A 14,866-nucleotide genomic window follows, 5' to 3' on the forward strand; every position below is an offset into this window, starting at 1 on the left:
TGCGATATCATAGCTATATTCATACGCTAGGCCGTGCAACCGCCACGTGATAACATTGCTTTGCCTTTAATTCCATTTCTTACCTTCTCAATGCTCATTCCTAATAAATCTACCAGATTGTTGTTATTTTAAATTTCCATTTTCTGACAGAAATGATAAATAATTGGTTTGAAGCTGTCTGTCTGTATTCATAAATATTGTCGCGTTTTAGTTTAGGTCTTTGTACCAAAAAACACAGTTATGTTAATAAATACATGGAGTAATTACTCATGAAAGCATAACCGGTTTATATGTTCTAATATTAAGTCAGGCGAACTAGCTAAGAACGCGGATATATTGGGCGGAGGGGGGGGGGGGTAAGTACTGTGACCTGTACGACATTATTTCAGGAAAAGTGACTGTAACCTTAGTAGGGCTTGAATAAACTCTTCCATAACTCTTACAAGTCCGCAAAAAGCCGTTGTTTCCTTGAGAAAGAAACTTTACATTCATTGCTTAGTACTGGTTGGTTCCAGGAACGGATTCGACAGTGTTTTAATAAGCTTATAGCTTCCAACACAATCAAACTAAAATATATTTGAATAAACTAAGTCCCCAATTTCCCAGTTTTCTTATAGCTTCCAACACAATCAAACTAAAATATATTTGAATAAACTAAGTCCCCAATTTCCCAGTTTTATTTATTAAACAATGACTCTTGCAACGCGTGTATTGTTGTGGAATATACCGTTGTGCATTGAATTCGATATTATAATAATTCAATTGTATATTCACTTATTTGTTTTAACTATTTCCAATAAATATTTTACTGGATAGTGGAAATTAAAGCGTCAATCTATTTATCTATCTTTAAACATACGGGGGAAAATGAACGTGTCAGCAAAATTGAAATTTATCATTTTCATGTAAAGATGTTTATCTTCCACTATCTTTACACAAATGAGTTGAACGAAAAAGATTAAATAAAAAAGGCATTGTTAAAAATATTAGATATTTATCTAAAATAACAATAAATTATAATATAGTCTGCTTTGTTTAAACTAGATTCAAATGCTTTTTTAAGAATATGCTTTTATAAACTTTGAGTTTAATACCATTGTCAACACATTTTTTATTAAAATGTCGTCTAGAAATGCATCGCGATTGACTTGCGCAGACGACATTTTTACTGTCTAGTAACTAGTCTACAGAACGCACGAAGAAACGTCTGTCTCATTCGATGTGTCCTTAAATACAATTACTGCACATAAAGCTTAATATAACTGGCTAAACTATCCGAGTTACATTTTATTTGACAAGAAGTAATGCATACACGTTTAAGTTTAAGTTAAAATAAACGGTTTGATAGTCAGCCACTATCATCCCGTGGATATCGTCTGCTGATATCGTTTGGCTAAGTTACAAGCGGCACACGACCAAAAAACTGGATTTTTTTCCGTATGAAGGCATGGTATAAATACTGTAACGATTACACTAGTTTTTAAAAAGAAAAAAAAAATTGTCGTTTGCTGTGTGTTTTTTTTTTAAAGAAACAAACAAAAAACGCGCAATGATAATATGAAAGGAGGACAATTTAAAATTATGATTTAGAATTACATACATAAAAAAGATAAGCATATAATTATCTTTAATAATATATAAATATATTTTTCGGAACAAATATTTTGATAGAAAAAAAACAACTAAAAAAAATGGATAAAATAAACAATTCCTGGATATTATTAGTTATATTTTGCGTGCTTTCGGGGGCTCGTGCCCAGCATAGTGTGATACGTTTTACCAGTGACGAGATTAAGAAGATTGTAGCCACTCATAATGACCTCAGGAGATCGATCTACAACGCTGCAAACATGAGAGAACTGGTAGGATATTTGCTATCTATTCCATTCTATTGAACTATCAAATCGAACCCACCACCGGATATGCGTAAGGATTTAAATAAAAAAAGTTGTTTTAGACCCGCATTAAAGTTCGGTTTATATCTGTGTTCTATATATTTTTTATCATTTTTGTAGCTATATCTGTACTGAGCAGTATGTTATGTTTAAACAATCAAATCATATATAAATTTATGGTGTAAAATTCACAGCAATCTGAGATATATTCACACACTATAGTTAATGGTAGGGTTAATTTTTATACCACTTCAATCCATTTCACTACATTACCGAATGAATTAATTTTACCAGTTTTCCTTGAAAATTAAATATATTCCCCTTATCACATCATCAGTTTTGTTCCTTTTTTTCTCTTTTATTAAATATTTCTGCCTTTTACTCCTTTTCTCTATCTTTTCTAGATATAATTGTAAAAGGGAATACTTTATTTTTGTTCTCAAGACAAGATCCATAAATCAAATGTTTAAATAGTGATATTTGTTCAGTGGCTGGTTTTATATCATTCAACAAGATCCATAAATTATTATGATAATTCAACTATCTCAGGTCATTAGAGATAATAATCTTACTATAATATAAAATTAATCATACTCTTGCGATCGTTGCAGCATCGTACTTTCATTTTTAGCTCGACTTTTCTATGAAAAGGGGAGCTATCCTACTCGCCCCGGCGTCGGCGTCGGCGTTGGCGTCACACCTTGGTTAAGTTTTTCGTACCACCCCACTTTATTTCAGAAGTATTACAAGTATGGCTTTGAAACTTACCATACTTGTTCACCATCATAACCTCCATCTACAGACAAGAGTACATAACTCTGTCAAGGTTTTTGACAGAATTATGGCCCTTTTTTGACTTAGAAAGTGTATTGAGCTTGGTTAAGTTTTTTTGTACCACCTCACTTTATTTCAAAACCATTGGAGGTATTTGCTTTGAAACTGACCATACTTGTTTACCATCACGACCTTCATCAACAGACAAGAGGACATAACTCTGTCAAGGTTTTTTTGACAGAATTATGCCCCTTTTTGACTTAGAAAATAACATTGAATATGGGTAAAATCCACTTATTGCCTTAACCCTTTGAGATATTGCTTTGAAACTTTTAATGCTATTTCACATCATTACCCCCATCTGTACGCAAGAGAAGGTAACTCTGTCAAGGATTTGTTTTAAAAATTAAGGCCTTTTATCGACTTAGAATCTTGGTTAAGTTTTTAGTACCAGTCCACTTTTTGACTGAACTGTTTGAGATATTAATTTGAAAGTTGGAATACTTGTTTACAATCATGATTCCCAAACATGTCCAGGAGAAGGTAATTCTGTCAAAGATTTTATTTGAATTATGGCCCTTAACTGTCAATGTTTTGTATTATAGGCAAGCACTAAAAAAGTCGAGCGCGCTGTCTTACGGACAGCTCTTGTTATTTTCTCCATTTTCTACAACACAATTTTCCTACGTCACTAAGATATTTTTATACATACATTAGCGGAGTTTGTATATCAAATGAATACGAGATCAAGTTATACAAAAATGTACTAGTAACATATTTCTTTTAATGTGTTTTTACCAAATTATGAAGATATTCTATGAAAATGTGGTATTATCTCATCTTTTTTCTCAAATATCTTAACATGAGAAAAAAAAAGACAAAAGTATGTACCGTTTTTGGCCTTTACAAATTATCAATATTATGAATTGATTTTTACGAGATAATATATAAATTTAAACATTAGATAGAAATTGTTTAAACGTCCTGTTTGACAGTCTATCCGCCGATCTAATTTACATAACCTCTAGAGAATGCCGTTTTGTTTGTTTTTGTTTTTTTTCTTTTGCTAAAAGTAATATTTATGCAAGTGAATATTGTAGAAAGTTATTCTTAAAGGAAAATGGAAAGAAAGCCAAGTCATATATGTAGGCAACATATCGTTCATAGGCATATTTCTAATCCTTGTGTGTACATCAAGTGTACATGTACATTTTGCATGTTTTAGTTGCAATGCACTGTACAACGTTAATTGGGTTGTATATAACGTTGTATAAAAGAACCTCTGTAACTGAACCTTCTCTAACTCTCAACTGATATGGTTTAAAACGAGAGTTAATGTTTTCATAGTTTATATTAAATGCATTTCGTGGACCACTCGATCAAAGATTATTTCTGAATTATCTGATAAAAAATTGAAAAACTGCCTTTTTCAGTAGGGCAGAGGGCGCTGTGATTATATGGGAAATACAGCGATCTTGTGTATGTTTATGTACACTATGATTAGATATGGTAACAACACACCTCTATCATTGTACTTACATATCTTACTTCAACTACTGACACAATTTTGGAAGTTCAGTAATTACTCCTTTTGGACTGAATAATTGGTTTATTCATAAAAAAACAAGTTTGTTTATTTTATCTATCAGACGAATATAAATACATAAAACTGCTCGAAAACATGCATATACTTTATAGCAAATTTGGAATAAATAAAGTATTTTTTGTAGGTAAAAATGCAACCTTGCTACCGCATTTAACATCAAAGGTGTTAACTCCGCGGGATATGTTGACTTAATTTTTTTCTCAGTTACGTTTGTTCACCTGTTTGCCTATTGGGTATTTGTTTAACTAGTTAATGAATGCAAGGCCAGACTAATTCACCGTATAATTATTTCTCTTTTCGTGCATTCCCTTGCGTATGTTGGAGAATTTTCGTTGACAATGTATTGCATTGATAAAAACACATCTGCTCAGATGGTAGCAGAGTTACATATACCTGTCAATGCTTCTATCACTGAATTGTGGCCAAACATGTAAATTATTTGGTTATATGTAATCTGATCTTTAATATTTATCGTAATAATTCTATCTTGCTGAATGGACGAAACGATTGAAAATTCGCCATGCCCTAGCGCTCTGTGGTAAAATGTAGTCTAATGTCGGATAAATAGGCTATATGCGATGATTGAATAATAGTCTTTACATAGGGAAGAAATGTTAACAAATCTTTATATTGACAAGAAATGTTCACAAGTCTTTATGTTAACCTGGTTTTATAGATTAAAGAAATGTTCAGAAAACTTTGTGTTTACCAGTCTTAAAGCTAACCAGATTTTATATAAGAAAGAAATGTTCACACGTCTTTATATAGAAAAGAAAATGTTTACCATTCTTTATATAGGAACTAATTATTTACTAAATTTTATAACGGAAAGACATGTTCACAAGTATTATATATGTCAGAAATGTTGACTAGTCTTTTTATAGAAAAAATGTTCACAAGTCTTTATATTGGTAAGAAATGTTTACAAGTTGTTATAAAGGAAAGAAAAATGTTCACACGTCTTTATATAGGAAAGTAATGTTCACAAGTCTTTATATAGGAAAAAATGTACACAAGTCGTTATATAGGGAAGAAATGTTCACACGTCTTTATATAGGAAAGTAATGTTCACAAGTCTTTATATAGGAAAGAAATGTTCACAAGTCGTTATATAGGAAAGAAATGTTCACAAGTTGTTATAAAGTAAAGAAAAATGTTCACACGTCTTTATATAGGAAATTTATGTCGTTATATAGGGAAGAAATGTTCACAAGTCGTTATATAGGGAAGAAATGTTCACAAGTCGTTATAAAGGAAAGAAAAATGTTCACACGTCTTTATATAGGAGAGAATTGTTTACAAAGCTTGTAAAGAAATGTTCACATGTCGTTATATAGGAATGCAATCTTCACAAGTAATGTAGGAAAGAAATGTTCACAAGTCGGTATATAGTAAAGAATTTATTTACACGCCGTTATATAGGAAAGAAATGTTAATCAGTCTTTATATAGGCAAGAAATAGGGAAAATTTTGTTGAAATATTGACATCTGATTGTCAACAGATCTATCAAGTCACAAACATTTAGTGTTTCCCTCATATAAAAGATGGCATGTTACCAAATCTAACAATACGGCACAGACATATTATATTAGTCAACTACCAAACCCAGCTTTCACTTTCTGTTCAGTCATGTATCTGTCTATTCAAAAAATTGCATCTGAATTAAAAAGCACGTAACTAAATATTGTTTAAAACTGATTATATGAAATATGTGTCAAACCCTAATTCACACAGTATGAATTATAAAGAGAAAAATACACTTAAAGTTCATTTCAGTGTCATTTGTTTGTTAAAGCCAATATGAACACTTTCAAACGTTTCATTTTGCTCATTTTTTATTTAGAATGACAAATACGTAATATTTAATGTATTCATTTTATCATTATTCATAAAAGTACGTTAGCAACGGTATTCGTAATTTATGACACTGACAATTATTTAAATTATAATTGTTAATTCAACAAAAGTGACACCAAGAAGAAGCCATATGGTACCTTAATCTGCAGGTGGAATATACTTCACTTGTCATAACTTCATAGGTAGGGTTTACACCTTTGCATTTGTTAAAGCAAACTTGATGTCTAAAGGTACTCATATTTGTATATCAGCATATATATATATGACTTGCATACGTGCACGATGACGTATTTATGGCGAAAGATTGGGCAAAAGTTTTAACGTATTATCTTTTATATATGCAAATCGCAATGAAATTCTTTAAAAAATTACTTCTTTTTAATGTTAGACAAATAGTAAAGTGTATTACACGCTTGTCTTAATATGTATAAGTATTTACAAATACAGTAACTGTAAAAATTAATGCTCAAGGCAAGGCAAATGTCTTTAAATTAACAATATAGATGCGATTTTGACTTGACTTGCATTTATCAACAGTTTAGACTATACAGTCAATACACCCAATACTGGTAATAGTCTGATTAGTACTGCATGTGTTTATGTAATATACCCAAAACTCATATCAAGCGATCGTGGCGCTCTATTGTGCACTTTCTTTTCAATAATGTCATCGCATGTGCACAAGTTGTTAAAGTATAGATACCTAGGTTTAGGTTTCAACACAATGGAAGTGAATTTATAGAAATAATTGGCTTCATTTGAACTGTCTTATGATGCAACTCAACCTGGAAATTATTATATGAAATGAGCCGCGTCACGACAAAACTAACATAGTGCGTTTGAGACCAGCATGGATCCAGACCAGCCTGCGCATCTGCGCAGTCTGATCAGGATCCATGTTGTTCGCTATCAGTTACTCTACTTGTAAAAGGGTTGGTAAGCGAACAGCATGGATCCTGATCAGACTGCGCGGATGCGCAGGCTGGTCTGGATCCATGCTGGTCGCAAACCCATTATGTTGGTTTTGTCGTGAAGCGGCTCATTAATATTCTATCGATGTTGTTTCCTGATAGCAGAACTGTATTTTCAAGAAGTGTTTACAAAAATGCACGAATAGTGCAGACACAAATAAGCCTCCAGACATGCCTTCAGAGACAATAACATCAATGATTGTTATTTACCACATTACAATTTCCCAGTCCAAAAGTATATACACGGTGATAGGGCGATTACCACAACTTTTCCGCGCAACGTCAAAATACCATCCTTCTGACCGAGACACCGTATATTTCTGGACAAAATATTAATGGCGGGATAAACACATTCCAGGTTATAGCTTACAAAATATCTTACTGCTGGACATTGCAAGATTATTCCAATTGTTTAAGTATTCCATCGAATTTTTGAGACAATTTATCGTTAATCTAGCACAATACAATTCACAAAAAAACACATACTTCGAAGAAATAGTGTTTACAAAAGATCGTGTGTACCTCAACATGACTCCTACCTGTCACAAAAACGTGTGTTATAACGACGATGTCTTTGTTCTATGACCTAACGAGCTCGTATATTTATTATGGTTAACCCTAAGTTCAAGTCTATACAAAATTGTGTGTTTCTATCGTAAATTTTAGGGAATATATGTTGAAAAAAGGCCTACTGACCCGAATATTGGAGCACCGTACAACACTGAATTCAAACACCGCATTCCTTTTCCGTTAGACCGATAAATACTGGCCACCGTCTTCTTTTGAATTATGCAATCTTCATACAAATATGTTTCATTTGATGAAAGATTGTTTACTTGCTGTTACGTTATGTTGCTGTTATCATACGTTATGTTATGGAAAATTTCAGAAGGTCTGATCTGTGTTAATACTACCAGTTATAGATAAGTGCAATGGTATCTATATATAGATAAGGATGTCTTTTCCTTTTCGAACTTATTCAAACTGATAAACCCCACATGGAAAGATTGAAGTTCTTGGCAGACTATACCATCTAACAACATCGAGAAAAAAAAGGAATGAAATATTTTTTAATGGGAATTTCTTATTGCATACTAATTTGATAAAGTTGCAAAAGTCATAACATAAATTTTCATGGTGTAGTTTTTGCAGGAACCCGGGCAATATTTCCATAATCTCTTCAGTCATGGTCTCCAATATGCTTTTATTAAACAATCTTTTGCGAAAGTTTGACTTCATATTCTTTTTCTAATGTGGTGCGTTAAGCATATCGTCCTGAAATACAGGGAGGCACTGATCCATTGGCGTACTGCTGATATCAGAAGACTTAGTTGGGCGCTCTCCAGTTGCTGCAGTATCTTCTGGAAGTATATGCAGCTTTGCAAATTTCGCACGTTGCTTTGGCTTGTTAAGACATAAGGTTTGAACGTCTTCTTTTTCTGAAAGCAAACATTAATATCAAAAATAAACGGTGCTAAAAAAACAGAAAAATGCGGTGATTTTAAGGAGGAAGAATGCGGTGCCCTAATCTTATGATTGACAAAGTTGTGCGGTGCCTCAAAATACACACGTGGAAACATAAAAATCGTATCAAATATACAAAAAACGGGTTATTTATGTATTGTAACTTGTTCATACGACAACAATGTACACATTTATATTGTATTTTGGCCAGTTATATGAACTGAACGGACTAGAAATACGTTATATTTCGTAATCAAAGCAAGATTTTTTTCAGTATGCCCTAAATGTTTTCACTATCCTGACTTAATTAATGAAGCATTTTGCATGTAGTAAGGATAAATAAGTTTCAAATTAAATGGCACATTCGATGAAAAAGAAAAAATGATGATTTTACCTTGTTTTGAGCAAATTATCTGCTGTTTTCGTCTCGGTTACAGACTTGCTGTCCATTTTGTACCACAGAAATATACGGTGTCTCGGACAGAAGTAAGATATTTTGACGTTGCGCGGAAAAGTTGTGGTAATCGCCCTATCACCGTGATATATGCAACAAGTGACTTTGCAGCGGCTTTTGTAAGAGTTTAAATGTATCCGTGACAAAGTAGAGGAAATGAAGTAGCCTTTTGAAATTGGTTACATGCATAATAATGTATTTTGAAAATTTAAGATTCCAAAAACAGCGAATTTGAAAATTCTATTTTATTGTAGATCCATAATTTTTTATAGGACATATACATACTTGTAAACTATATACCTCTTTTCATGGAATGAAGCAAATGTGTCACTTTGAATTTTTTCATGAACACTTCTGCAAATGCATCTTACTTCAAAATTGTACCAGATGTTGAGTTTTGCTTAAACTGGTTATCATAATAAGAGCCAGCAACATTTGATATTTTTGCCGTTTAGGACGTATTTAAGGGCTTTTCTTCTATTTTGAGTGTAAATCATCAACGTCCATCCCATGCGAGTGATATATGTTAAAGGATTTAAATAAGAAAGTAATAAGTTATTTAGGTTAAATTTAATTTAACATTCGAATACTTTTATTTAACCTTTAACTCTCGATATAACAAGATGAGAACTATTTCAATTATTTATGTCACTTTTATGTAAAATTGAAGAAATTAGATTTATCAAACTTTGTTCTTTAATAAAACGAAAGAATTTTAAAAGCTGACATAATCTATTTTTTCATTCTTTTATTCCGCACATGTTTATACTTGTTCACATGTTTTTACTAACATATAAATTCAAAAAATGACAGAATTTAAAACAGTCCTTTTCCTATCTTTGAAATAAAACTGTCGTGTCATCAATGTTATCAAATTCCGCTAAAATATTCATCGTTTTAACGACTTTAAACGGTTTTATTCAATAACATTGGTGTTCAGTAAATATACTTTCACAGTAACTTGATAGAAGTCATGTTATCGATCAAAGGGGGTAAATTGAATCAACACTATAATGTACCTTCTTACTATTAAATATAATTACTTTATTATAACTTAAAGTCCCCAAAGCTGCACACTGTATAGGGCAAATGATGTATGGAATAAAGGGGACCTTGTAACACCGGTATCTCTTCAATTTTTCTAAGACAATAATTATTATTAGCCAAAACGTGCATTTTGATTGCTGATTTGTCGAAATTTATTTAAAGTTTTAAATCCATCTTTTTCATGTAAGAAGGAATTGCAAAAATGAAAACAGTTTTAACTAACAGTTCAAATAAGGTCGTTTTAATGCACGATTCCGCCCTAAGTTAGTGATAAAAGCATGACCTTTGGTTAAGAGATTGTATTTTGACGGTGACAAGAGGTAAAAAGTCTTTTAAGGTCGGACATCTGTCTAACATTGTTTGTTTTCATTCGCATATCAGCTGACAAATTGCATTTCTTAAACACTAGCAATTAGTTACATCAGTTTGTTTTGATTTGTTAGAACGTGAAATCATAACATTTAAAGTTTTATGGCGAATTTCCAGATAAAATTCGGTGATCATCGGGTCATATAACCTGACCTCAACTTGAACAACGCCACCTAGTGTATCATATAAATGCGTACGTTTCTTCTGCTTTCGCGAACTATTACTTTAACTAACAGGAAATATATTTATGCTATTTCCAGACTAATTTATAAAAATATATGTACACATTATTAGTTCTTTAACCTTTTAAACATGTAACACCTTTCTACATTGTATAAAACTTTACTTTTTGGATCATGGAATCAAATGATTTTTTCCCCGCTGGATGGTTACTATATATTAAACATTTTACTTCATTTTGTATATTAAAATAGTGACTATAAAGTTGTTCTTCCCAGTCTTAAATGAAGGTAAATGTTCAATTTTCAAGACGTTTCATATAATTTAAGTAAAGAAAGATCAATAACAATAAGTCATGTCCTTAGACCTGTCATTTTGTATTAGGAAAGTAAATATTAAAAATAAGTGTTAATTAATGAGGAAATTGATTCATTAGTTGGTTGAAGGACAAACGCAAATACGACCCTTACTTGCCACACATAAATTGCTTTCAAATTATCTGAATTTAACCAAATATTGTATTTAAACAAACTTTTAACGTCATGGATCAAATCAAAAACATACGACTTAATACAGAAACTTAAAAAAACACCGGAATTTTAATTTATAAAGCCAATATTGAAATAGTTATGGATATATATTTATTTCATTTTGGCATTTCTTGTTCAAACAATTTTGACCAAAATATATATTTATATAATTTAATCATACAAAACGTTTTGTAGCTCACGGAAACGTTGGTTGGTTTGAACTTAATTACAAGGCACTAGCATTTAAAACTTCACAGGTTATGTATAGATCTATGTGTCCTATATACCAAGATTATTTGAGGTCAGAACCGGTTTAATTAATTAGACAGACCTTGTGAATGGAGGGTAACACAGCCATTTGGTAAACATGCCTGCAATTATAGAACTTAACTTCTTGACGTGATGCTTTGCATTTGAAATTTATCACATTGTTAAGTTAATCCTTAATAGTTATAACGACTGTATCATCAAGATAAAATGGTTAAAGAATCATTGGTTTAAATTTGTGGAGTGTGCCACTGTGGCTAATACTGATTAATAGTGTAACAAAGAAAGTGTCAGACTACTCGACCCTTATTATCCATGGTGGCATACTATCGGGGTTAAAAACATTACTTTATATGTTTATACTGACTAGATAACTTGCAATACCTTCCGATACTAAATAAATAAATACCCATTCTTTCAAATTTTCTAAACGGAGAAAATTTGCTGGAGGAACGAAAGGGATGGGTTAAAATTTGCTTCAAACTTAATCATGAACATTTTCTTTTTGTTTGATAGGGTGACCTTTCACGTTTTTTCTTGTTGTTTATATTCATTTTGCTCGAAAATGTCATCATAGCTACTTTAATAGTAACGATATACAATTGCAAACTAAATATCTGCTGATAAATTATACTAAATGATTTACAAGATGAAACATTGACTTACAGAAATACGATAATGGATAGAAGATGTCCGAATACGGAAATTATAATTATATTGTGATGTTGAACATCTTGTGCATTTCATTTGTACACAGTTACTGGCCAAATATTGTGACAAATTAGATGTCCATAACATTAACTATAGTTACGTAGGTTTGACCGCGTTGTCACAATTTTACATGGTTCAAAGGCCTTTATATACACGTGAACTAGTCTTCTCTTCTAACACTTATGAATATTTAACAGCAAACATTATCTAATTCAAAATACATCTTACACTTTTAATTGTATCATCAATACAAAGCATTACATATAATTGTATGGTCGATTGAGAAAACAATGACATAAACTTTTTAAATAAGTTATTTTTTCATTATAACATTAAAATAATGTTAATACTTAATTTAGAGCATTGTTTGTATCTACTATCTGTCTGCATGCGATAAAAAAAACCCAGTTTGAAAGACCAAGACAATTGTGGAAAGATATAGAACAGTGAATATGCAATAATGTGATGACAAAACACAACAAGAATAAAGTGTAAAATTTAAGACCATTTAACAACAACAAATACTCATATGATCAAACGAAAAGCGGTATACTGATAATTGATTGTGAGCACTGTTTTTGTGTAAATTAAATGTTTAAAAGTAATTAAACTTTATTTCTTCATCTCTTATGTTAATGGTGAATTACGTAAATGTACAATCCAATACAATAGTATACTGCGGATGTGTAATACAGTACATGATGTTTTGCCAAATTTTCCAAATACAGTGTGATGAATTCAGGAGTTAAGAAACAGCACTAATTGTAAGCAGTTCGGGACTTTAAATGAAACACTTGCATTATGTCCTTCCCCGACTTGGTGTAACTTTGAGCTTTCTCTTATACTCAGTTTGTACCACGTGACTTTAAATATATAATATTATGCAATTTACAACAACTCACCGATTTCAGTATGTTTCCTTTAGCAGCAAAACTTTATAATAACGTTAATAAAGGCAAAATGGTTTGTTAAGTGATACTGCATTTTACCTTATTCATTTGCAAAACATTCAAAAGTCGGACACGTGTACTCGCTGTATTGTTTACAACATTATAAGAAAAGTAGATAAAATGTACTGGTAAATACAGAACTATACAAGTAAATAAAACAAAGTAACAGTTACTTTATCACCTCCGTGGTCGAGGGGTTAGAGTCGATGACTTCTAACCCAGTTACCTTTCTGGCGTGGGTTCGATGCTTTGGTTGTTTAGCGCGGAGAAAGGTTGTCTAGTACTGATGTAACTCTCCAGGAACGATGGTTAGGAAACTACCCGCCTATATGACTGAAATATTGTTGGGAAAAGGCGTAAAATGAAACAAACAAACAAAACAAACAAAACTTTATCAAGTCTTTTCCGTTTTAGATATGTTTGGCCTAACTGAAACGTTTGCAATTCCAAATATACAAATTCTGTAGAATAACAAAATATTTTTTGAACTCTACCTACATTATATTTCGTCTTAACATATACAATGATAATGACATTTGTTCAACACCACATTTAAGATGTTACGTACGACCTTGAATAAGCAATTACATACATAAGCATTACATGACAGAATGCATCATGTGTACTTATAAAGATTTATTACATTCATTGTTTCAGTTTGTAGCATATTTTAAGTAAGTTTGAGATCAGGTACACTACACAATATCTGAAATAACTGGTTTTAAATGTTTACAACCTTTGGTTCAGCTCATCAAAAGTAGTGGTCCAAGCACATTCCTCCAGAATAGTACACATAAAATAAAAAAGTGAATATCGTATGTTAATTGCGACAGTTCGTATGCAATTTTGAAAGATACATGGTCTCTTTTCCTTACATAAAAAGCTTTCATAGTAATACACGATGCAGAGAGAGTATTATATCTGACTATACTAAGATGATTATCTTGGAGGTGTTTTTCTAACAGCAACATGCATTTTATGTCCTTTATTTAATTCATTAAAGTCATGAAAAAGGGAGACACCCTGGAGTTAGTGAAAAGATGATGAGTGCATAGCGCACATAGTCGGTATGATTGTACTTATGCATGAGAGACAATTTCGAATACTGCACTTATCAAGCCCCTTTTTATGAAGAATGCAATCTCCAACATTGAATGGTTTTAAATCAAGATAACAGAAGAACAGAAAATATGTAACAAAAGCTAAAATTCAAGATTCAAATTTCAATTCCAAATGATTAATGCGATAGCGGACCCAATGAAAAAGTATATATAAATCAAAATATATTTGCATGTTCCATTTTTCCTATCTATTTCATAATTTAATTCGCATGAACTATAAATAACTCATTCAGATCAAAAACATTTACCAATGCCAACTTTTGGTCAATCACTATTATAAAAGTCAGTCGTTTGAAATATATATTCAATTCAGATTAATTTGACGAACATAATGTCTCTTAAATACTCGTATGTTGAACTTCTTTCAGAATAACCTGAACGCGTCAACATTCCTTCACAGATTCCTTCCTGTTACTGCAGTAGAAAAAATACCAGCGATATATTTGAACTGAATTAATTAAAGTCATTGAGATTTTTTAAGTCTAATATTATTACCAAACAGCTACCCCGAAGAAATATATATTTATATGCAAGGGGCGATGGAGACTTTGCCAATAGTCTTTGCGATGACATGAATGATAGTAAATATACATATCGCCATGTCTTGTTTATAAAACTGCAGTGTTGTCATGTTTTCACGTCATGATGGCATTTACAAAGTGCCTTCTT

The 14,866-nt window shown here is 31.7% G+C and overlaps 1 protein-coding gene across 4 annotated transcripts in view; it reads left to right on the forward strand.

Annotated features, from left to right (window-relative positions):
- Positions 1–1,220: 1,220 nt before the first annotated feature.
- LOC132752786 (uncharacterized) overlaps positions 1,221–14,866 on the forward strand; it is a 55,090-nt gene continuing 41,444 nt past the window's right edge. For 2 of the 4 annotated variants that reach the window (XM_060743169.1, XM_060743168.1), the window contains exon 1: positions 1,229–1,862. In XM_060743169.1, coding sequence (XP_060599152.1) covers positions 1,692–1,862 — 171 coding nt within the window. In that variant the 5' untranslated portion in view covers positions 1,229–1,691. Of the gene's footprint in view, positions 1,863–14,866 lie in introns of all 4 variants that reach the window. The other 2 variants (XM_060743170.1, XM_060743167.1) reach the window with 2 other exon arrangements.

The sequence above is a fragment of the Ruditapes philippinarum genome, unplaced genomic scaffold (genome assembly GCF_026571515.1).
Source record: "Ruditapes philippinarum isolate M1 unplaced genomic scaffold, ASM2657151v2 ctg280_1_1_1_1, whole genome shotgun sequence".
Lineage (NCBI taxonomy): Eukaryota > Metazoa > Mollusca > Bivalvia > Venerida > Veneridae > Ruditapes > Ruditapes philippinarum.